Source organism: Prinia subflava, chromosome 1, assembly GCF_021018805.1.
Source record: "Prinia subflava isolate CZ2003 ecotype Zambia chromosome 1, Cam_Psub_1.2, whole genome shotgun sequence".
Lineage (NCBI taxonomy): Eukaryota > Metazoa > Chordata > Aves > Passeriformes > Cisticolidae > Prinia > Prinia subflava.
Genome location: NC_086247.1, coordinates 108,401,052 through 108,425,870, shown reverse-complemented (window position 1 = coordinate 108,425,870; position 24,819 = coordinate 108,401,052). Strand labels below are relative to the sequence as shown.

The 24,819-nt window shown below is 46.0% G+C and overlaps 1 protein-coding gene across 1 annotated transcript; it reads left to right on the top strand.

The window, feature by feature from the left end:
* Window positions 1-7,049: 7,049 nt before the first annotated feature.
* CLEC3B (C-type lectin domain family 3 member B) lies at window positions 7,050-15,201 on the top strand. Its single transcript, XM_063407022.1, has 3 exons — window positions 7,050-7,543; window positions 12,236-12,334; window positions 13,672-15,201. Exons 1-3 carry the CDS (start codon window positions 7,438-7,440, stop codon window positions 14,070-14,072), a joined length of 606 nt encoding a protein of 201 aa, XP_063263092.1. The 5' UTR covers window positions 7,050-7,437; the 3' UTR covers window positions 14,073-15,201.
* Window positions 15,202-24,819: the final 9,618 nt, after the last annotated feature.

Genomic DNA, 24,819 nt, shown 5'->3' with positions numbered 1-24,819 from the left:
TTTCTGTTTCAATTTTATACTATTGGATTAAGAATATTCTCTTGACTTGGGGAAAAGGGAAGGATGGCTTTTGCTGAAGGAGAATGGTAGATAGAGGACAGAACATATTACAGCTCAAACTAATAATCACGATCACATGAAAATATATGGAGTGCTTAAGGTCCCCAAATCTCTGCAGTTCTTTTGCTGGAGCTCATACACTTAGTTATTCAAGGTGACTGCAACAGCACTGTGTATTTCAGGTATGTGTAGCCACTGCTGTAACAGGCAATGTAACAAGCAGGCAGATTGTTAAAATAAAAGTTGTCTCCCAAAATTTGCCCAAGCTTTATATTTTGAAGGGTTGGGATTTTTTCAGTACCTTAAGTAATGATTCAGGTAGGTTGTAATGGTGCTACACAGTAGTAGAGCCAAGAAGTGACAATGAGTGTACATACTGTCTTTTATCACTTCAGCAGAGTTATTCTGTGTGAGGCAAATGCTAACCTGACATCAGCTTTCCAGTAGCTGTGATCCACTCTTTGCCATGCAAAGCTGCTTGTAAAAACATAGAAAGAAAGAAATCTAAAGGGAGAAAAAACCTTTAAAGTATCTTAGACTTATCACAGGCAGGTTTTTTGATCACATATTGTTCAATGTTTTAGAAAAGGGTTAATGTAAATGAGACTGCAAGTCTTGAACCTCAGCCATTCTCTGAATGTTTTATTGCAGATTTGTGGTTGGAGACCAAAACGCTGCCCCAAGTTACACTCGGGGTGAATTTTGTAACATGAACAGTGTAATTCTACTCAGCCTTCCAGCTGAAGGATCTCCAAGCGTTTGGCAAGCTACATCAATTCAGATGCTTCTTTTCTTCTCTCCAGATCCTTTTAATTTTAAATATACTTTTATGAGAGCTGGAGGTGGTGGTGGGAAAAGAAACATCAGTGTGTTTCGAGTGTGCGAACTGACGCCTCTGTAGAGGGGCGTACACGTGCACTCCCTCCCCATTTCTTAATAAGGATAGCAAATATTTAGCCTTCTGAGATCCACGCTGTGTGCTCAAGAGAGAGACTTGCTGCCAAGCGCTTCCTTAGAGCAACACTGTAAATTAACGTGGTGCCAGTGCCTGCAGTGCCTCCCCTGTGCATGTGTGTGTCCTCCACCGGGTCTTCTGTAGCTGGGTGTGCGGGCACGGAGTGAATTGGGGGTCCCAAGGGGTCCCGTGCCTTCTGTGTCACTGCTTCCTCTCTGTTGGCATGGAAAAGCAGCGGTGTGGAGAGTGACCCCAGTTCAGATGGGATCTGCTTCAACCCCTGAGATGTAAATTATGAGCCCAGCCAGAAGTATTACAGAGCTGCCAGTTGGTCTCAGCTGCCCCTGGAGGTTTGCTGCTACCAGCGCATGTCCCAGATGGATAAACAAAGCTCTGACAGGGGTAAAAGGTCCTACAGCTCTCCCAGTTGATACAGTATCTGCCAAGAAATCTGTGAGACTGTGGTTCTCAGGCATGCTAAGGGCTAATTTCTATTTTCTTTGCTCCCTTTAACCCCTCCCTTCTATTCCAAACAAAAATAGCAGAATTTTAATAGATACTTCAACTGAGAATGCCCCTGTTCCCATCTGGGCTGGTGGAAAGTTCCATGTGTTGCTGTGCAGATACTGCCACGTTTTCATTGACTCGAGTCCAGTAGAACTAAGAGGAAACATCTGTGGAGTGGGATAGCTCTCTGTTTGTCCCAGAAATTAATTGCTTCTGCTGGGAGTGTCGAGAGGCTGAAAGCTTTGTACTAGAGATGAGGAGTCTAGCAACTCCTGCTAGGCTTCTACTCATGTTGCCTAAAAAAGCAGCACCTGCAATTCACCTGTTTCACAGGGGCAGCATTCCCCTTGAAGCAGAAGAGAGCTAGGCTGCAGGTCAGTGGACCTGGCAGATTTACCAAGCTCAGGAATCCCATCAGCCCACATTTTGCAACTACAGTTCAACACTGTAATTGTGTCATTTTGGGAGAAGAGGGGAGCTTATTCTGCCCTGTGGAGGCAGTGAGGAGGAGCATGGCTGTGCCACCTGCAGTCAGGCTTTAAATGAAGCCTTCCTTCAGCACAGCCTGCTTTAAGGACAAATTGGTGTGAGCCAGAGCTTGCTCACGGCTCCTGTGAGACTGGATGAGACTGGAGTATGCAAGTCTCTTTTCAAGGGATGTGGTACCTTGATTTGGGATAGACAGTAGGGTGTTTCTGCATTTGCTTTGTAAGCAGCAATTACCTGAGGGTTACCCACTTCTGCTAGGACTGCCTCCAGCTTTTCTTTTGAACTGCAGCAAATGCCACTGCCCTCCTCAGCAGCAGGATGTTCTTCAGCCCTGCTGTGGCACTGGTTTTCTTTGCCTGTGGTAAGTGGCCACTGGCACCAGAGAGTGGAAGAAGCAAAGCTGTGACTGCTGAGACCTGATCACTCCAGTCCTTATCCCAGAGCCTTGTTCTCTCCGTTCCTTTAACACGCTGGAGAAAAATGCAAGAGCAGATCTGCAACTGGTACTGAATCTCTTCAGCCATCAGCCTCTGTGATTTCTCACTGCTCCCCAACCTCTTGTCTCCTACTGCACTCCTGCCTGATTGCACTCCCTGCCCATGCAAGGCAGCTTTTCCTTCTAAGGCAAAATGTGGCTGCTCCTGTTAGCTGTAGCTCACAGAGGCTTCTTTTCCTCTGTTGAAGTCCCAGACTTGGAGTGATAGTGCTCAGCCACAGCCAGGCACTTTGGTATGGGTCTCCCCACAGAGAAACTGCAGTTCCTTGGGTTTCCTTAGATCTGCATTTCTAGCTGTTTTCTTGGAGCTCCATTTCTAGCTATCCAGGAACAAAGATGTTTTTGCTGTTGCTGCAAAACATCATTAGAATCTCAAACATGCTGCTAATGACTCCCCAGTGATGGTTTAAACCTCCATTTCATTGACTGGAACACTTTTTAATAAAGCTGTGGTTATCTCTCGAGCTCTGTGAACATCTCTGTTGCTATCTTGATCTCAAGATCTGGGTAAGAAGAGCAGCACAGGCATGGCTGAGTTTTCATGTCACACCATTTGTTGATGAGATTTATTTTCCTTTATTTAGACAAAGATCATCATAGTTGCTGCAGCCCCTTAGCTTATGCCTCCAGAGGGCTAAGAAGAATTCTCAGGCCCGTTCTGATTTTCTCCACCCAGCTGGCTGTGGCAGGAACCACAGCCAAACCCAGTGTGCTCAGGCACTGGAGGTACCAGGAACCACCAGCCCACAGACCCTCCCTTCCAGAGGAGCTCTCTCACTGCCCCTTCTGTCTGTGTTTTGGCAAATGGTAAGTTTGGCTATTTCCAGAGCTGCAAACCTATGGGTTGCAAAGTCGTGATTTCAGTCCTACCTCTCTTTCTTCCCTCCAGCCAAAGACCAACTTTAGAGTAATAAGGCTTTTCAAGGCCATGGGTTGCTTTCTTTCTGCCGTCTTATCATGCAAACCTCCCTCTAAATTCAGAAATTAGGGAATTCACGAAGCTGAAATTCTGTTATAATCCATAATTCAGCATCCATTCAGCAATATGACAGCAAACCAATGCTCGAAGGTGATAACAACATGAAATAAGAGCCTAAGCTGACAGAACTGCTGTCTACTTGCCAGTCCAAAAATATTGACCATTAAGTTCAGTGGTGACCTCACTTGAACTGATGCTGTGGCAGGCAGTGGACCTAGACATTTAGGAATTCCTCCAGAGTTTTGGTGTTAAATTTAGACACTTCACTACAGTTTTCCTTTGACTGTTTGGGAAAGGAAATCACTTTGGGATCTGGGCGATGGGCAAACACAAAGCAGTGAAGACAGACAGAATACCTCTAGCCTACAGGAGCTGCAGTCTCCAAACAAAAGGGAATGTGAGTCCTTTGGTGCAGCTCCTTTGCAAACAGAAGGATTTTAAATAGCTGATACTACTTGAACTCAAGTGCTCCACATTTGCTTCTGGTTTAAAGCCCAAGGATCTACTGTAGAATGGATACTTCTGTCCTGTATCCCTTGGTGTGTACAGGGGGTAGGGATGTGAGCCGTGCTTGATATGGGATGAGAAGGTTCCCTCCTTAGGCTCAGAGCCAGTTTCCTAAAGTTGGTGCTGGGGATAACATTTTGGCAAAATCCTTGGGTTTCCCCATCATTGTCCTTATGAAAACTGCCCTTTCCTGAACTGTTATTGCATTTCTTTTGATGGTCTCCAAAACAATGATCCATAGATGTGGCTCTCTCCATTTTAACCTGTTTATGCTGGTGGAAATCCGGAGCTATGCCAGCACGAGTTCAGGCAGCAGCTAATGAATATCAGAGATTTTCTTGTGCCAGCCCCACTTCCTCACAGTTTGTTACTGTCCACTGCTGCTTCTCTCCTGTTCCTCTTTGAGGTCACTGTGGTGCCACTGACTCACCCTGCAGAGTGGATGACACCGAATCACAGAATATTCCAGATTGGAAGGGACCCACAAGGATCATCAAGTCCAGCTCTTAAGTGAATGGCCTGTACAGGGATTGAACTCACAACCCTGGCATTTTTAGTCAAGGGAGCAGAGATGTGAATCCCAGTGTGCTGCCCCAGCCATGGATCAGGCCCCCGAGCTGCAGGGCCCCACACCTAAAGGTGCCTTGGGTCCCCCCTTTGCTCTCCTGCTGTCAGTGCTGGTGGGGGAGGCAGGAGCCATCCAAGAGGAGGAGCATCAGGCAAAGCACTGGCATCATTCAGCACTGGAGTGGCCTGCCTTTGAACTGGTGACGTAGCCCTGAAAGGCCAGGTCTGGTAATTGCTGATCTTGATAATAACCCTGTGAATACTGTTACCCAGTCCACCCTTGCACTTCCCAGCCATTGTGCAGCGGCGCTGCCTCATTTCTTGGCTTGGCCATACCTGCTCTTTTCCTAGGAGCCAAAGCAAAATAGCCTCTGATCTCGCTGCCCATTTCCTTGCCTAGCTGGGCACAAAATCACAGGTCTGCATTGCTGCCAGGAGCATCCAGCTTCCTTTCATGGGTTTATTCTAACTACTGTTTTGCTAACTGAAAGCCTTCCAAATTCAGCATCCCAGCCTGCTTACTGGGTTTCCCAAAGCCACGTAAACTTTTCTGTCTGCTTCCCTGCAGCCCTGGAATGGTTTCCATAAGCATGGGTTCTTCTGCCCTCTTTTTTTCATCTCAAACCAGTTACCTTGCACTTAACAGGAGCTGCTCTCTCTCTAACCAGGAGACTGGGCTTGAAACCAGGGAGTGAAGTGCCTTTACTGGAAAGTAAAATCCATACTTGCACAGATGTTAAAAATCATGGTCAAAGCGTCAGTTTCTTGGCATAATTTTAATATTTTGCTGATGACTTCCAGTTCTATTAGTTCATCTCATAAAAAGGATTACCTCTACTCACTTCCCACACCTCTCTTACATGAGAAGCGTGAATCATCGGGATCTCAAAAGCAAAGGACCGTTGAGAGCCCCATAATTTAACTGGAACCTCTGGCTTCAGCAGGAGCTTGGGCAGGGGATGGCTGTTCCCTGAAGCATCCTCATGCTGGATCCAATATAGCAACACTTCAGCTTGCTCCCATCAGCTGGATGGGCGGGGGTTTATGAGCTTCTGTAATGTCGAGGATTTTTATTTTCAGTCTAGTTGCACAGAACTGGGCCAAAGCCCCCTGTGGATAGCTGTTACAGCTGGAGACAAGTGTTTTGAGTCCACTTGTTTTAATTTTTCTCATTTTTCAAGAAAAATGATGGTGGCATCCACCACAGGACCTGTTGGATGGTGCAGGGAGGGGTCCCCTTGGTGCTGACCTGTTCTTCAGGGGCTAATGGAAAGCCACCCTGCCCTCCTTGTTTCAGCTGGGCAATGCTCTGTTGGTCCCAGATTGGAAATCAGGCTAGGGATTGCTGTCAGACTCCACACCACAGCAATCTGTTTCATGGGCAGCAATAAAGGGAGCATTTTGGTTTTTTCTCCAGCTTGGCAACACATGAATCAAAGCAAAGGGAGGCAAGCATATCTGGAGCCAAGGAAAACTAGGAGGTACTGAGTTACCTACCAAAAGTACTTTCGAGTGTCAAGGAAAGGAAACATGTATGTGTATGTAGGTGTCTGGCATCTCTTGGGTTCTGTCCATCCCATTTTGGGATACTCCAGGCAGGAGAACAGTAAATCCCCAAAATATGTATTTTCCAGTTTAAATTTGAGTGAGGGTTGGTGCACATGATAAAAGGCTCCAAAACTGTTCTCCCTATGCTTCAAAACCTTGGACTGCAAGAGAGCTTTCTGTTCAGGCAGGACATCAGGGCAGGATTTTACTTATTCAGCAGAAGTGTGAGGCAGGGTAACACCATGGTTGCCAATCTAACTCAATGGCAGCTCTTTTTTCAGTCACATCCTTGTTTATCTTGGACCTTTTATGCTCTTACAACTCCAGAGGTTCACACTGTGCAGGGTCGCATCTTGCCTTAAATTATCAGAAAAGTTTTAAGGTTAATGGCTGATGTTTGAAGCACTTTGTTCTCCAAAATGTCCATCCCTCTACATGAATTTCTTCCACTTGTTCAAACTGCTGCTGTTCCTCCCGCAGGTAAGACTTACCTGCTTGTGCTGCAGCTGCTGAGCAGCCACACCATCCCTAAAAAAAGGCAGTGGTCTTGGTTTAGGCTGCAGAGCTGCTCAGCACAGCCCAGCTGGTTCGAGAAGTCAGGCCGGGAACCCGCAAAGGGAGAGAATGGCTTTTTGTGGAACATGTGCCCCTGATCCCACGTCCCACTGGAGATCCCGTGGGGAAGCAATGATAGCAGGACGGCCATACCAAAGCCACAGTGGAACTGCTTTTTAGAAGGGTAGGAGCCACCCTGCACTCTGAGCAAGGAACCGGGGTGCTCAGTCCCCCCGCCTGCTCCCTCTGCCTCTGTTGGTGCCGGCCCATCCCTTACGGGCATCCCTGCCGAGGGGCGGGGGACAGCTGGCCCCGCTCTGCCCCCTCGGCCACCCAGGCGCTGGTTCACACCTCACGGTGCTGCTGCCATCGCTGGCACACGAGATCAAACGCGTGGCATTGTGCTAAAAGCCACAGGAAATCGTTCCAGCTATACTCCCAGCCTTTGCTTAAGTTTAGTTTAGCAGAGTGTCGGTACATTCGTTCCCCTTTCTATTTCTTTTTTTTTTTCTTTTTTTTTCTTTTTTTTTCTTTTTAATTTTTTTCTTTTTAACAAAAACAAGCAGCGTGCTAAGAGCTGCAACCCCTCTGGGAGGTGTTGAGCCTTGGCCGGAGCCGCCGGAGCCCCCCCGGGGCCGGGAGGCTGCCGCTGGCCCGGGCTCAGCCGGAGCTTGCTGGGACAGCCATTCCTGGCTCCAGCCGCTGTCCAGGCGGCCGTGCGAGGGCAGAGCCGCGGCAGCTCCGCTCGCACGGCACGGCACGGCACGGCACGGCATGGCGCTCCGGGCAGCCTGCCTCCTCCTCTGCCTCCTCTCCCTCGCCCACGTCTCCGGCCAGCAGAACGGCAAAGCCCGGCAAAAACCGGCGGCTTCCAAGAAAGGTAAGGGGCAGCGGCAGCTTCCCGGCTAGGAACACTTGCAAGGCTTGGGGGGGTTGCGATCAGCCCACTCGTTCGGGCATGTAACATTTTATGAAGTGAAACTTCATAAAAAGCATCTAAAACCCTAATAAATCGTCTTCCTCTCCTCCTCCTCTGTGGGAATGATTGTGCAGCTCTTCTGTAAAACAGTGAGGGTATTGAGAAGGTTTTGGTGGGTTCCTACCTTGAATAAATTTGTTCAGCTTGGTCTAAATTTCAGAGGGAACGCATTTTCTGTGTGACCCCTAAGGTTCACGCCAAGCTTTTCCTCTAATAAACTCTCCCTTTCTATAGCCCCTTTCTCATTCATTTTTCAGAAATAAGTGGCAGATGACAGACAATTTTGAAGGTAAGAGCAGACAGAAAATACCCAAGCCATTAAGCATCAGCAGGGTTCTTCATTTAAAATCACTGGCCTCGGGTGTATTTCACACCACACAGAGCTCTGACTACTCAGGCAGTGCACACCCAAAGGCACCTGGGTTTTCTATTCCCTACTGGGTTTGTTTCTCCTTTTGCTCTTTTCCTCCTGTCTTATCCTTTGTCCCTCTGACTCAGTGCACAGTAAGTGTAGGAGAAGTCAGGTGAGGTGAGGAGGCAGCATGTGAGCCTGCCTGCCTGCCTGATGTGTCCAACCCTGGGCTTGGACCGCTTCTGGCAGGCGCTTTCCTGCTTGGAACGAAGAGGGGAGCAAGGAGGAAGCATCCCTGGAATTCACTTGGCCACACTGGTGTCTACACTCACCCAGTGGCTATTTTTGTCAGATTCCATCCTTGAGAAATTTTTGCCTTTTCTCCCATTAGATCTTTCTATGAATTCACAAACTTAGCTGCTTATTCCACATCTTATTCTGTGGGACATGGAATAACAGACAAAACAGTCTGTGACTGTTTTCTGGAGAAAAAAACAAACCAAAAACAACCCTTGGGCTCATATAGGGCACATATGTGCATTGCACTCACTGGAGGTACCAGGAGAGAGACATTTCTTAGAAAAATCCTATTTTTCTCTAGGTGTCATTGCAACTACTGATATAATCGATTAGTTACAATAAGGTGGGAGAAAAATTACCTTTTTGACAGGAAAATTTGGTGCTGACTGAAAAACTTTTGAGGGGGGTGTCCTGAAAATCAAACTATCTGGCCCAGCTGGTGGTAGGTTTTAGTCAGAATTTCTTTTCAAAGGAGAGGTCCTATTTTCTGTGGAGAAAAGGGAAAAACCCAGCAACTTGGCATTTTTTGATCAGTCCCATCCAGCCCCATAGGGGATCAGCTGTCCTGCCTTTAGTGGAAACTTCCAGTATTTCTTGGTTAATATTTTTCAGATTTTTACTAATGCCAGAGGGTAGGAAAAGAGGGATAAAAGCACTAAAAATCCCCTATGAAGCTCCTCTTCGCCTCCAGCCCTTCTCCACATCCAAGCCTGCCTGCCCAGCCACCACAGGGGCCAGAGCCACTTCTGCTCTGAACAATGGCAAGATGGTGCCATCTCATCCTCATCCAGCAGTGCTCCTTGTTCTGCCCCTGCACTTTGCCTGGGAGGATCAGGCAGGGCAAAGCCACTGGAGGATTGGGGTGTTTGGCTAGATTTTTTTTTTAATCTATGCAACCAAACCATAAATGTTAGAAAAGAAAAAAGAAAGCACTGATTTAAGCCAAGCTTTTTATGGGTTTTTTTTTGGGGGGGAAGGTTTAACTTTTGAGTTTTTGGTTTTTGAGTTTGGTTTTGGGGTGGTTTGTTTTTTTGGGGGTGGTTTGTTTATTGTTTTTTTGTTTTGGGGGTTTTTTTGGTGGTGTTTTTTTGTTGTTTTTTGTTGTTTTTGTTTTGTTTTGTTTTGTTTTTTTGTTGTTGTTGTGGTGTTTTTGGTGGGGTTTTTTTGTTTTGTTTTGTTTTGTTTTTTTTTGTAATTGTTGCTTACGTTTCGATCTGCTTCAGAATGAAAAATGATGCTATTTCAACATGAAAAAGCCAAAGCACAGTATTTAGAAAATGCTGAGACAGCACACTCACTTTGCCTGCTGTTGTGGTTTTTTCCCCCTCAAATTACTCCCCAGTTATTGTTCCAAATGCAGTAGCTCAGCAAATTCTCCCTGAGTTTTGGGGTACAGGTGGGATTTGCCTTTGTCCAGCTGCTCTGGAGGTCTCATCCAAAGGAATTCTCAGGGGAGGCAGGCACTGGCATCCCTACCTGGGCAGCATTGACACCCCAGGGCTTGGGGGTGTAGGTGTCAGCCCCAGGAGGGCTCCCCTTGGTCACAGCTGTGGTGGGGTGCTGGGATCATGGAAGGGAGCATCTTTGCATAGCTCTCACATGTATTTCTAAGGTAACTGGAGACAGAAGTCAGAGTCTGGGTGCTTAATTCAGTGGATAGGGACTCATTTGGGCCTCCCGCCTAATGCCACCTACTGCCCAAAATTTCAGTGTATTCTTGTCTGAGTGCTCTTCCCTGAAAATCCCTGTGAACATTTACATGGCTACAAATCCAGTGTGAGTGTGTTCAGCCTCCTCCTTTGATGCAGGGACAGACTGCAATATGGGACTCTTCCACTTGGTACCTTTGAGGAAATGCCTGGTATCAAAAGAAATACTGGTGGCTAGAGAGCTTTGATGGCAGACACTGTGAACCAGAGCAGTGCTCATTCCTGTGGGGGACAGAAAGCTGTTTGGATCTCCAGGCAAAGCTAATAAACCCATATATATATATATATCTCCAAATTTCATACAAGAATAGTTAAAAGATTAAGATTAGGTACAGAGGGATTTGTTTGTTGTTCAGCATATAATGAGAACGGGTGAGAGTTCCAATTTGCAGCTTTAAAAACATTCCTGGCCAGGCTTTCAAACCAGCAGGCTATTGTGGCACACAGTTCTGTGAGTCTCCTTTTGATCTTGCCTCTGCCCACGCTTAATCCTGCTGCTCACGGTCCTGCACAGGGACCCACTCCAGCTCCCGCGGGATCATCAGCATCCCGTAGGCCGGCTTCCATCACAGAAAAACCAGACTGTAAACAGGCTTGATCCCAGGCTTTAGGAGGTGAGCCTTGAGGAAATGACAGCACTGAGACAAAAACCCATGGCAGTAAAATAAACAACACCATGTCTGCTGATGTAGCCATGGTCCTCACTTTATAGCTGAAGGGTGAGTCAGCCAGTCCTGGTTCTCTGTGAGACATCCCAGTGAATGCACTGCTGGAGGAACATCTTGGCCTTTGGATGTTACTTAAACCTGAGAACATTTGTTCTGCTGCAAGACAGGCTTGCATGGAAAAAAACCCCCATGATTAATTAGCCATTTCCCACAAAGTGTTTTCATGAAAGGCAGCAAAATAATATCTAGTGCCTCAGTGTTAAGTGAATCCGTTAAAGTTAATTGAGCAATGAGTAACGCAGTTTAATGCCCTCCTCCTGATGTGTCTGGCTTTTCATATTCATGCCACCATGTAATCTTGGGTCAGTGGTTTTGGTCTGCATCCAAGCTGCTTCCCTACTTGCCTGCCTTGGTGCCTCTGCTCCTTGGCCCTCAAGGAAGCCCCTCCTACTGCATTCATGGGCAAACTGTCCCCTTTCCTTTCACCCCAGGAGAACTGCTAGATACTTTCAACATGAGAACCATTACATACAAGTGCCTCAGTGACCGATCTTGCACCACCCTCAAGATGTAAATGTCCCTTTGCTCCTGTATTTCTCCTAGGAGAAATACAAGTACTGATTACAACTTTGCAGAAGCAGCACACTTAGCAAGACGCAGGCTTTAAGAGCCATCTCCCCAGCCAAAGAGGCACCTTCTCCCAGCAGGAGAGCAGCTCTGGGCAGTGTTTTGGTACCTACACTGGGGGTGATGGAGGTAGAGATGAGGCAGAGGCAGCTGTGATGGTCCAAAGGATGGTGTGGTTGGTGCAGAAGCTGGTGGCTGGAGGTGCAGAGGCAGATCTAATGGAGGTAGGATCTGCAGCCCTTCTAGCCCCTTCCTGCTGAGCATCAGCCTGCTGAGCAAAATGCTTTCCTACCAACACACCAATGACAGCAGACAAGAGGTGGGTGCAGCCAGGAGTGCATACAGAGAACATCATGTGTTAGGATGTTTAAGGGAAGCCAGGAGGGTGTGCTGTGAATAGAGAGAAAGAGAGCATGTCTTTGAGGAGTTGAAAAAAAGTAACTCCTGTTCATCATTAGCTTCAAGTTGCCCACAAAACATTTGTGTGTGTCAGGACTTTTGTTCAGGCAGGGCAGCACCCGATGGTGTCCTCCTGCATTTTGGGAGCTCTACCCCAATGCAGCACCTCCCCAGATGACTGCTCTACACAGGAGTGCCAGAGACAAGCCTGCATTTTGCAATGCTCATGCATGTGACCTCCCCAGCACTGCCGTGGCAATTCAGAGGGTGACCCCTGCAACTGGAAGATGCATGGGGTGCACAGCCCCAAAACCTGAACCAGGAAAACAAGGTTGTTATTGGTAGTGGAACCAGGCTGGCAAGAAAACACTCACTCTGATGGATGTGCAAGGGGACACAGGTGCTGACTTTGTGGATTCCTTCTGTTCATCCTTCCCTGATGGCAAAGAAACATGGAGTTTTGACGATAGGAACAGATTTGGTTGCTTCCCCTGGGATGCAACCAATATTTGTGCTCTTTCTTTGATTTCTCCAACAGATGGTGTGAGCCTCAAAATGATTGAAGACCTGAAGGCCATGATTGACAACATCTCTCAGGAGGTTGCTCTATTGAAGGAAAAGCAAGCACTCCAGACAGGTAAAGGGCTTGCTGAAGAACACATGACTTTTACTTTGAGAGAGGAGCTGCTCATAAAGTGGCTGCAATTGATCCACACGTCTTGATGAGTGATGCCCAAACACTCCACAGCAACAAGCCCAGCATGGGGAGAGAGGTTGGGGGATCAAAGCAGAGTGTGGGTCTCTGCAATTCCTCTGGGCTGGTGAACCTCCTTGGGCAGTTATTGACAGGAGTTGGGCAGTGTGGGCTCCCGCTCTTTATGTGCTTCCCATTTGGATATTGCTATGACGCTAAGCCAGATGTTCTTTTTCCTTTATGAGGTGGGGGGATGGGATTTGGATTAGTCTGTGCATTAATCAAATGCAGCCTACTCTTTTCTCTGAGCTTCAGTGAAATGACAACCTGGTCTCTTATACACACCATGGTATTGCCCAGGGAACTGCAGCACTGCAGGTCAGTCCTGCTTCATTAAACATACACAAGGACAGGCCCAAAATGTCCATCTTCCAGACATGTTCCTCAGTGATTCTGTGCAAACTCTGCTGATATCAGTAGGAGTAGGATTTGCAAAACATGAAGCAGAAATGAGATGAAAATGCAAATTAAGGAGAATTTTCTCCTTAAAAGAAAAGGAATACAAGAAGAATCAATGCTTTAGTTCCAGGCTCTCATTCATTGAGAAGTAATTGGTTTGGATATTATTGTGTGGCTCTGATTACGTATTGTTTGGCTACAGTATCCTGCATTCTTAAGGTTTAAAGCTTAAAGAAAAACAAAATAAATTGATATCCTTAACACTAAAATCAGAAGCAAGTAGAAATTTCCTCTGAAGACCTCAAGCTATGCAAGCACAACACTTCTGATCAAAGCTTATTAAAAAAGACTCTTTTTCCATCTTGCATAATTAAGATGATTTAATTGGCATGCAGGCTTTTTCCCAAAACACTCCAACACTCAGCAGTGCTCATGACAAACTATATTTCCGACAAATTCATCAAAGAATGAGTAGCATTGGCTAGGGAAGAATGAGGCCAGGGGAAGGGCAGGGGAACCATGTTGTGCCTCTGCTCCAGTGGCAGCAGAGCCCAGGAGAGTGGCAGAGGCACCCTGAAAATCTATTTCGCCCAATAATTTGCAGAGGGGAAGGGCATGTCCCTGTGACTGTGTTCCACCTTGCATACGAGAGAGAGGGGCCCTTGGAATCCCGTGCTGCCAAGGGTCACTGTGCAGCATAAGAAATTAAGTTTGTAGCTTGGCTGCTGGGTGTGTTGCTGCTGCCTCTTTCTTCCTGGGCACCATTTTTAAACCAATTTCTCTTTCTGTCTTTTTATCCTGTCCATGTGGTAACCTCTCAGTTTGCCTGAAAGGCACCAAAATACACCTGAAATGCTTTCTGGCCTTTTCGGAGACCAAGACCTACCACGAGGCCAGCGAAAGCTGCATCTCTCAGGGCGGCACGCTCAGCACGCCGCAGAACGGGGAGGAGAACGACGCCCTCTACGATTACATGCGCAAGAGCATCGGCTCGGAGGCCGAGGTCTGGCTGGGCCTCAACGACATGGCCGCCGAGGGCAAGTGGGTCGACATGACGGGCAGCGCCATCCGCTACAAGAACTGGGAGACTGAAATCACCGCCCAGCCCGACGGCGGCAAGCTGGAAAACTGCGCGGCCTTGTCGGGGACCGCCATCGGCAAGTGGTTCGACAAGCGGTGCCGCGAGCAGCTGCCCTACGTCTGCCAGTTCATGATCGTGTAGCGGCGGGGCCGCCCTGCCCGCCCCGGCCCGGATCCCCACCTGGGGCAGCAGGATGGTGAGGCTGTGGTTGATGCACGCCTCCATGCACAGCCGCACGCCCACGCGAGTTCAGTAGAGTCACCCTTAGCAAAGGGAGCCGCCGCGGCTCGCCGCCGGGTTATAGAGCACTAGAGCATTTCCTTTGGCTATGTCCAGCCCTGCTCGCAGCTGCACTGCTCTTCCTAAGGCACGATTTAGAGATATATATTTTTTTTTACACAGCGAATTTATTAGGACAGCTCAGTTGTTCCAGCAAAGAACCAGTGCAGCAGTCCAGCCTGGCATACTGCTGTCTCAGCTGTCACTCTGCAGTGTCCTTTCCCATTTTACTCAGCTTTCTTGGGACACTAGCATAGGTAATTTCTGCTTTCTTCTCTCGTTTTGCTTCCCCATAAACCCTGGCAGCAATTTGTCAGAGTTCCATGTTCCTCACAGTGTCCCAATTCAGACTTGTGATGATCAGGGTCCTGTCTCAACAAGCAGATGGAGCTACTCCTGCTTCGCATTGAGAGATACAATTGGGCTCATTTGGCAGGGTACCAGCTGCTCAAGGGGTTGTCCAACTAGTCAAATTACGTGTATGAATGAGTTAGCAAGTTAAAGGCATATTTGGTCCTTTTCTCACCAGCCAGAAGCCAGTTTCACTGACCTCAGTGGGAGAGCAAGACCCACTGCCAGTTCCTTTGAAAAAAAATCCCATCAAAAGTTTTATTTGTGCTGCAGTATCAAAGGGAAAGCAGTGAAGACTTGGAGCACTGTTAGTCAACAATATTACTAGAAATAGAAGATGTGTGCATTACGTAAATAACATAAATGTAATACTCTTAGGGAGTATGTTGCTGTATAAAAATAACTGTATATTGAAAACAAGCCCCAGGACAACTCACTCCAGCAGCTTTAGGAATGGCCTGACCTGTTTATATGACGGGAATCCAGATGAACTACTCCAGTCTTTGCTGGTTCTTGGCAAACATAAATCTGCTGAGCACTGTCAGTGCCAATATAGTCATGCCCAGCAGAAAGTCTGACCTCAGTGACTTTTTACTGAGAAAAGGTTTAAAGTGAAAACAAAAACAAAAACAAAACAAAACAGAACAAAACCAAAAAAAAAGAAACAAACCACCACCACCAAAAAAAAACCCTGCAATGGTGGGAGAGAAGTGCAAGTCACCTTGGCAGCTTAACAGAGCTTTGCTGGCTGTTGGCTAGAAGGTATCAGTGGTTCTTTGAAGTCCAGTGCTTGGAAATAACCCTTCCTGTTTGGTCACACACCTTGGGCTTCCAGGTTGGAGGTGTCAAGACAGGATCCTGCCCATGGGACAGGTATTCCAACTTGCTGCTTTGTTTAAAAGCAAGATGGTGGTAGGTCTTCCAAGACATCAAGTCTGAGCCAAGCTGGGAACACACACACACACAAATGCAGAGTGCACGCTTCTGACATTGTCACTATTGCCAAACTCTCCACTGTTCAAATGACTATAAAATAAAAATATCTCTATGGCTTGCTGAAGGAATGGAGTTTTGTCAATATGATTGGAGTGCTTTCTTCTCCTTGTCTTTCTCTTCAGAGCAGCTCCAGGGATATGTCTGAAGGCTGGAGATAAAACAGGCAGAGGGGAAGAGCAAAAAGTGAGTGCCTCCCACCCTGTAATACGCTTTATAGGATTCTCCCCCTTCTGCCCCGTTATCATCCCTGTCACACAGGATACAGGCAGGGAATCCTTTCGTAGGAAAATAAGATTTCCTTGCTCCCCTCCCTTGCTGCTGGGAAATTTCATTCTGAAATACAAGCTAACCCAGAAGGAAGGTCCCTCCCTGAGCCCTGTTTGGCAGCAGCAGTGGTGCTGGGGGAGGTGGCACCTCAGGTCCCAGCATGGAGCCAGTCCTTCCCAGGCTGCCTCCCACCTCCTCCACAATGAGCAGAACTGCAGTGGCACCAAGAGTCCCTCTCCTTCACCCACTGCGGTGGTGATGGCTTCCTCCTCCTCCTCTCCAGCACCTCATGTAGGAGAGAAGACCATCAATGTAGAAGACAGTGCTTCACACCAGTCTGTGAAGTTTCAACTGCTGCAGGACTGCACGTGAAATTAGGTCTCATTTGCACAGCCCTTCAATGAGCTTTACTTTGGGCCCTGCTCCTGACGTTTTCCAGGACTCTTTGCTGTAGGTCACAGTTACACCCTACAAGCCAGCTTGTCTCAATATAAACCCTCTAGTTCCTTTGGCAGATGTCCCCTCCGTGTTTTGAGATACACATAAAGGCAAGCAGCAATGCTGGAAGCATTGCTGGCTTTAATCCTGACTGGTCATAAAACACAAGGTCTTATAACACGAATGTGTGGTCAGAGAAATAAACAGTGGGCTTTTATGGGAGCCCAGAAACTAAAGAGGAACAGTGTGAAAGCCTGGCAATGCTGAGCTTCAGGGAAGTTGTGGGTGCTGGAGCTGGACCATCCTTGTATGAAGTGTGATTCTGAAAAACAGCCATGGAGATGGATGCCAAAGGATTTTCCCAGAGAGGACAGGGAGGAGTCAGTCTGTTAAATCTAAAAAATAACGAGTCACTCTCAGCAGACTTCTCGTGTGTATCTCTCTTGCTCTCTATTTTCACAAAGCTAAACTCCTGCCAGCACCATTCCCTCATAGACGTTTTGCTCTTCGGAAGCTGGGAGGAGCACAGGGAAGGGTGGCTTTGCCCTTGCTGTACTTGTTGGCTACAGTATGACAAAACTGACCTTGTGCTACATGTATAAGTTTACTATTGTTCTTACAATTTTCTTCTCAGTGTACATTATGAACTACAACATTTCTTTGAAAACCCAAAGAGAAGGAACTTCTAGAAGACTCCTCATCCTTGCTTACCACAGCAATGTTGTTTTTTGTGTCCAACCCTGTGTTTTGTGGTCACAGGAAATGCCAGGATGGAGGGATTGAATGGGGGACAGCCACTGGCTGCCTCCATAGGGAAACTTTCCCAAGCACATGTGGTCCATCTGCTGGGGGCTGGAACAAGCATCACTTTTTTTATCTCCACTTAAATCCTTTGGCACTCAAGCCAGAGTGGAACATCTGCTGTCCACAAAGTGTGGTCTCAACCAAAGGCATGCAGACTAATGGAAAGAAACCTCAGCTCTTCCCCAAGGAAAAGAAAATGTGGAAATGATCATGTCTGAACCAATGTATTGTGATGCCTGCAATCCTTAATGAACCTCATGTCATTAAAAATAGAGGATGTTGTGAAAGACCTTGTGCCTCTGGTGGCACTGCTCAGCTGCTCGTGGCTCTGTGACACAGCAGAGGAAAGATGAAGCATGAAATGTGCATATATTTATATGAACAAAAGAGTAAATGTTACCTGGTGAGCCTGCAGAAGGAGCTCCCTCAGCACTGTCATCCACAGCTGACTTCAACAGAGCTGGGCTAACCACCTGACTGAAGGCCCCCACTACAAGTCACCCCGGTCCAGAAGTTCAGGACCTGGTCCAGGTCTTTGCCTGAAGGTCCAGGAAAGGAACAAATGGTTCAGAGTGAAATAGTTAACCATAAAAGAGGTACTGCCTTTCTGAAGTCTCTCTCAGCACAAGGGTCAGAACAGCACAGTATTCACACACATCAGTACCCACGTTGCTTTTGGCTTCAGTCAGTGAAAGAGCTGGGTAGGCAAAGGTAGGTAAGAATTTGGGAGCTGTGTGCCAAAAGCTTGTTTTGGGCCTTGAACACTTCTGTGGGACTTGGTAGTTGGTAGTCCTAACAAGAAACCACACCCCATGCCTCTGCCCCCTGTGCATGTCTGCCCAGCCTGGGTGCTGCTCAGACCAGAGGTTCTCGCCACATCAGGTGCACCCTCTCCCTGTCATCCTTTGCAAGGAACAGTCCCTCAACACCTCTGCTCTTGCCTGACACAGCGGGAAAACACTTCCCACCTCTGTGGCTGTGGAATGAGACCATTGGTAGAATGGATCTCAAAAGGGAAGGACCTGCTCTGCCCCTGAACCACTGAGTGATTCTTATGGGCTTTACTGTTTGCTCCTGCTCCTGTGTAAGCATTGAACCCCACTGTCAGTCTCTCCTTTTACAAATAAAATAAAAAGCTAAATAAAAGTTACATTTCTCCATCTCAGAAGCCACCATATAGAGGGAAGAAGCACAGATCTGTGAGACTCAGCAAACGAGGCTAAGCCAAAACACCCCTGGGAGCATAAATATAAACCTGCTTGGGAGGGGGGAGGTTGTCACTAAACTAATGGAGAGCATAAAAATAAACTCCTTGGGGATAGATGATGGGATATCATGGTGCACAAAACAAAACAAACAAAAGATGGTTTATTGCTTTTATATGTAGAAGCACCCAGAGGGAGTCCAAAGGTAACAGCTGGAGACTGTTCCAAATACAGCTGAAAACAAATCACAGCCATTTTAGGTTCACACCCAGCAGCCTCTCCCCTCTGTCCTGTGCTGTGCAGACAGGTCAGTGTCTGCGTCACCTCCCTGTGACTCTCCTGTCCTGCTGTGCTGGAGCCTGGGGCCATCCAAGCCAGCAGCAGCCACAAGGCACCCCAGTACCTGCAGCAGCCCTCCAGGAAGGAAAGAGAAACCCAGGATGCTGGGCTGCCAAGAGGCGAGGCCAGCTGCTGATGGCAGAACATAGCTGCTCTCACCTCAGCCCTTTTAGAAAGCTGGCCCTGAGCTGAGGCAGAGAACACAACACATGAGCTGCTTGCCAGCCTGACAATGGAGAACATGTCTCAAGAAGATGTGCTTAGAAAACACTGTTTGGGAAGCACTGCAGCTTGTAAAAGAAAATGCAAGAGGGGAAATAAAACCTGCAACCTCTACTGCTTTGCAGAAATGCCCCACGGACAGCTTGGTTTCCCACTGCAGTGTCACTAACTTCTATTTCTGTCATGCCCATTAACAAGGGTCCCAAGAGTGCGGTCTCTGGCATTCAATAGTTTTCCCTGTTTCTGTGTTTCTCAGGACCAGTGAGGCCACATCTGCAGTGCCAGGTCTAGTTTTGGGCTCCCCAGTAGAGGAGGGACAGGGACCTGGTGAAGTGAGTGCAGAGAAGCAGAAGGGATTTGGGGAGCTGTTGTGTGAGGAGAGAGCAAGAGCTGAGACTGCCCAGTCTGCAGAACAGAAAGCTCAGGGGATCCCATCCTAAATGCCTGATAGGGAGGGTAGCCAAGACAGAGCCATGGGCACAAACTGAAGAACAAGAAATTCTGCTTAAAGAGAAGAGAATCCTTTTTCTCTGTGAGAGTAGTCAGACCCTGGCACAGGTTGCTGAGAGAGGCTGTGGAGCCTCGACCCTTGGAGACACTCAAAGCCTGACTGGACATGTGGCCCTGGCCAATGGGACCTTGCTCTGGGCAGGAGGTGTAATCTGGTGATCTCCAGAGGTCCCTACCAACTTCTGTGCAAACACAGCCACTGAGCAAGGGATCCTACCAACACAATTTATTCCTCTTCTACAGTCACAAGAGAAAACAGGCATTTCAGGAGCAGACAGCTGACCTCAGACACCTGATGGACAAGCTGTCATCTAAAAGCCTTCCTACAGAAAAAGGTTAGCAAGGAAGCCAATAAAATAATCCCTTGTGGGATGTGATTTCTACACTATAGTGCTGCCAGAGCTCTAGATACTAACTAGGTCTTGCTGCTCTGCCAAGTGTGATCAGCAGACAAGAGCTGAAACTTCATTTAGTTATTCAACCAGAAGGAAACTGGAAACAATCTGCACTAAATCACCAAAAACAAATGATTTTTTAAAAAATATTAAATGTTCAATCCAAACACACAATCCAGGAGTGCATAGATGAAGATGTGAATCAGATCAACCACAGTGAAAGATTTGTTTTACCGTTAGAGCAGGAGAGTCAAAGGGCAGCTGGAATTTCATCTGGATTCATGTGCAATGTGGACATTGCTCTGTCTCAGGGAAGGCTTTGATCCAAAGCCCCTGAGTGTCAAGCCATGCTGGCATGGGGGATCCAAACCCCGGGAGATGGGCAGTGCCACAGGTCCCACCTGCCCGAGCACCAACACAGAGGTGCTGCCACACACATGGATCGAGGTAGGCTCTCACCCTTCATTCTATAATACATCAGAGCAGAAAGCCAAACCCCAATGACCTTAAACCAGTCAAATTTTAGGAAACACTCCAGGAATTGCATTGATTACAAACAGGGTTAAACAACTGGTTCCATCGAAGAGTGAGGACTTGGAAGGAGCTGTGTGGGTGGGTTGGTGTGTAGCTGCAGAGAGTGACTGACAAGTTTTATACCCAGCCCGGAAACTGAACTTGCTTTCAAAAAAGAACAACAACAATTAGTGGGGTTTGTTCCTAAATTAAAATGTATGCACCAAAAAAGAATGCAAACACAGCAAGTAGTTGTAGTGTATTTCTGGAGAAAGGTAAACACTCCTGAAAGCATAGTACTAGGGAAAAACACATCTTACAGATAAAATACAGAGAGCTTGAAAACAGCCAGAAATCATAGTTAACTTTGCCTTCTTTTAAACATTCCTAGGAATTGTTTGCTAGCCTATATGAGTAGCCTATTTTTAAGCCTGCTGAAACTACAGACGTGGGTAGTGTTCAGAGCCAGATATAAAACCACCTCATGACTTTGATCAGGTGATAAATGTCCATCAAAAAAGGAAAAGCAGACAGCCCTGAAGGCCACATTGCAGCAAGCAAAGCAAATAGTGAGCCTTTGATTCGAGTGCTAATGAGGGAGCTGGGATGACCCTGGAGGTCCCTAGAAAATCTTGGTCTTCAGTCTCAGGAAGTGGCTGCTTCAGTAGTGAGACATTGCCTTGCGGTCACCATCCTCTCACCTTCCCTGCAGGGCCAACACCACCACTCCTTTCCTGCTGTCCTTGGCCTTTCCCAGTGCCCTGAACACACACTCCTTGGGAATTACAGTTCCAGAGACAGGGACTTGAAGTTGCATTACGTTTGTGTATTAAAAAAACAAGAGACATTATGGCTATCAAGCTCTGGAGCTTAAAATCAGGAAAATAGAACATACCAGAATGAGGTGGAATCATCCCAAAAGGAAACATAAAAATCTCTAACCTCAGAACAAGCACTGAGTTTCAGCTTAATGATTAAAATTGATATCTGAGCCTTCAAGAGTGAAGGGATGCATTGTTCTCATCATCTCTTTCTCCTCTGAGGTGGCAGGAAGGGGAATGTCTCTCCTTTGTTTTGCTCCCCAGTGACAGAAAGCCACCAAATCATGACTATTGCATAACCTAAAGGACAGCAGCTAATTGGTGAGATGTGAATTGGTGGAGATGTTTTTACTACAGTCAGTGTTAGTGAAGCAAGTACAGATTTTGTAAAGCATCTTGGGAAAAGGTCACTGGTAGAGAGATGATACATTGCACCATTCATGGACCTGGGTTATTGTTCTGCACCCTTCCACCTAATTTGGTGTATAATTAGGTGTTACTTACACAAGAGGTCATTCATGTCAAGAGAAGCAGTACTTTCCAGACTAATTTGAGTTTTTCCTACATATATTAATGCTTTCCCAAGTACCTCTCCAGCTACTTGAGGTGTCAACTACTTCAAGTACTGCCACTTCATGCAGTGCTGAAGCACCTTTGTGGCTGCTCTGTGGCAAAACCCAAGGACCTTGTTGTTGCAAGCTTCACACAGCAGCTGTACTGTATTCCAGGCAGGTTCAGGTGAGGCTAGAGTAAGAAACATATTGTGGACAGAGGTTTATAAGTATTTCATACCAACATTGAGAGAATATTCATCAAAAAAATCAGTTTCTGGAGAGCACTGTCATGAATTTTGTTGAGTGGGAGCATGGGGAGAAAAGCAGATGAAAATACAACAGTAGGAAAAGAAAGGAGGTTGATGACAAAAATTCATCTTTCAGAGGTGTTTGGAGCAGATTCGTTGATGCATGGTCCAGCCTCTGGAGCCTGAGCCATCTTAGGTCCAGAAGTGCTACTTTTCCAGACAGAACATGGGCACAGATTCCCCACAAGCTGTTTTGGGAAGCACTCTCACAGAAATTCATCAACTCCTTTCAGCTGAAGCTCTATCTTGTCCTTTAACCCAGATGGGTGACCATAAAAACGTGAGGAGAACATGACAGAGTTTGACCTGCCCAACTGACCAGCCAAACGTATAAAATGTCAGAATACATAAGTATATAGTCAATTGCCCATTTTCCTAAGATATTTGACTAGCAAGCAAAAATATTGTCTTCTGAGATATTAGACACATGCTTGAACCCACATGGCTTGCTAGGCTGGCTTAAGATACTTAGAAATTTGTTCAATAACTCAGAGAAGAGAAATTAGAGAGGACGATCTAATCGCTTGCTGGTTTGGTTTTTTTTATTGCTCTGAAAGATTAACCTATAAAATGTTCACCAAACAATCATACTAGAACATTTTATTAGGCCTTTGGTTACTTTTTAGGGTTTGCCTCTTCTTAAATAAACTCTCATTAACTTAAGGAAACCATGGGAAAACCTATTAACTGTTTATAAGGTTTTGAGTGAGTAAAGCATTCAACTGTGAAAGGAATTAAAAAGTATCTAAACAGGTTTGATTTGGCAGAAAGTAGAACAGTTTTAATTTACTATGCAAATGTGAAATCTAAAAAGATCCAAGCTGTTGAGCTAGCATCTTACTAAAATGATAATTCTTATACTAAAACATTTATCACTGCCTTTTTCTTTAAAGCCCTCATTTCAGGTTATCAGGATATATATCATGATAGATATATGTCAGGATATCAGGAGCAGGGATGTTTTTCTGAGTAGCCTAACTGACAGTTTCTACCTCAGGAGAAGCTGCCAGTGGATGTCCAGGTCTTCAAAGCTGAAAGCTTCAGGCTGTGATGGCCCACAGAGCACATGCAGAATTTAGTATCAGCAAAAGTCTACTTATCAGCTTAAACTACAGAGCACCAGGGGGTTTTTTTCCCCTTTGTAGTTAACCCCATATTACAAAACAACACCTCTGTGCATTTGTTCCTGGGTTACTTTTTCCAGAAGCCAGCAATTAAACAAAACTAGCATTCTGAGAGGAAAAGCAGACCACCAGTCTGCTTCTCCTTTATTTTAAAAAACCACACACCCCCTTTTAAATAAAAAGTATTTGCGATGATGAATTTGAAGCAGATGCTAAACCAATTTGGATTAAGAGCCTGCAGTTCATACTCCTGAGACCAAGTGGTGAATCTCATTTAAGGACAGGATCTTCTGTGCAGAAAACTAGATTTACACATGTAATTAGGAGCTGCTTTGCCAGCATTAATCTCATTTATGAAGGGAGGTGTCCATATGGGCTCGCTCTGCCATTTTTAGCCCTTAGGGTAAAGACTAATATGGGATATTTTTCCTAACATAGCAAGTGGCAAAGGTTATATCACCTTCAGACAAAACCATTCCCAGGGTTCCTGAGGAAGAGGAACAACCAAGTCTGTCCCCATTTAATTTAAGGAGGTGAAAGGGAAGTGTCTCCTCACCTCTCTCAATATTTATCCAAACCAACCCACCAAAGGATGCAGCCTCCAAAAGAAATGGCAACCAACAAGAGCAATGAACAATTGAAATAAAAATAAAATTTTAAATAAATTAACAAAATCAATAAATTTAACATTAAAGGAAAGGAAGTATTAAATACATGCAATTTGAAATAAAAACAACTTCATTTCAAAATTTTATTTACAAATAAATAAATAAATAAGGGGAGCATGTACTTTAAATGAAACATTTAGTTGGTTCTAAACGATACTTTCTCAAATCAAATAATCTCCAGATAGAAAAATATAAAATAGTTCTGTTGCAAAGATGACAGGATACTGCCAAAACATTTTCTCTCATTTTCTTCTGAGAAAGCACTTTTAAGAAAGTGAGGTCATTTTTTCTAGCCTCATATCTAAAAAAAGGGCTGTGTGCTGAGCGAGTGCTGCTCTGTTGAAGCATCTTTGACAGGATACATCATGGCAGTCTTTCTACAGCTGAGTGACTGCAGTAGTTGCATCAGGATAAATGCACATATCTGTATACAAAGTGCACTCACAAATGGAGCAAGGAACAAAGCAGCTCCTTGGGTCTTTGAAGATTCATCTTGCCCAGAAGCATAGAGGCTGGTTTGTTGTGCAGCAGCATAGCAATTCTTTAAGACAAGAAATGGATACAGCCCAAACCACAAAAACCACCTTTATGTGTTAAGTGTTGCTAATTGAAACAATTTGCCATGCTTCATTTACATCGAAGAAACTTCTGGCATGTTGTTTCAAAGTCCTTATAAAAGGATTGTTCCTTCCTCCAGGCTGGATTAGTTCTCCACGCCACAATTCCTCAGGTTTAAAGAAGATTGCTAAGTTAGATGTAGAAAGCTGTTTACACTCAAGAAATACATCCTCCACTTTTTGTTTGCTATTTGGTTGGTTTTGGGGTGGTTTTTTTGGTTTTGTTTTGGTTTGGGGGTTTTGTTTGCGTTTTGGTTTTTATTTCCAGCTTCAAAGTTTTGGCAGAGGCAGATTTGCTCCCACCTTTGTGTGTATCACTGTCTGCAGTTAGATGGTGGCTGGTGAAGACGTGCACATGGATGAGTGGTATTTCGTGTTCTGCTTTCTCCTTACCCCCCCAATACATTCACAGATTTAAATGCTTTCTCTGTCACACTCACAGGTATCCCAGCATGGTTTCTTCAGAGCAACATGATT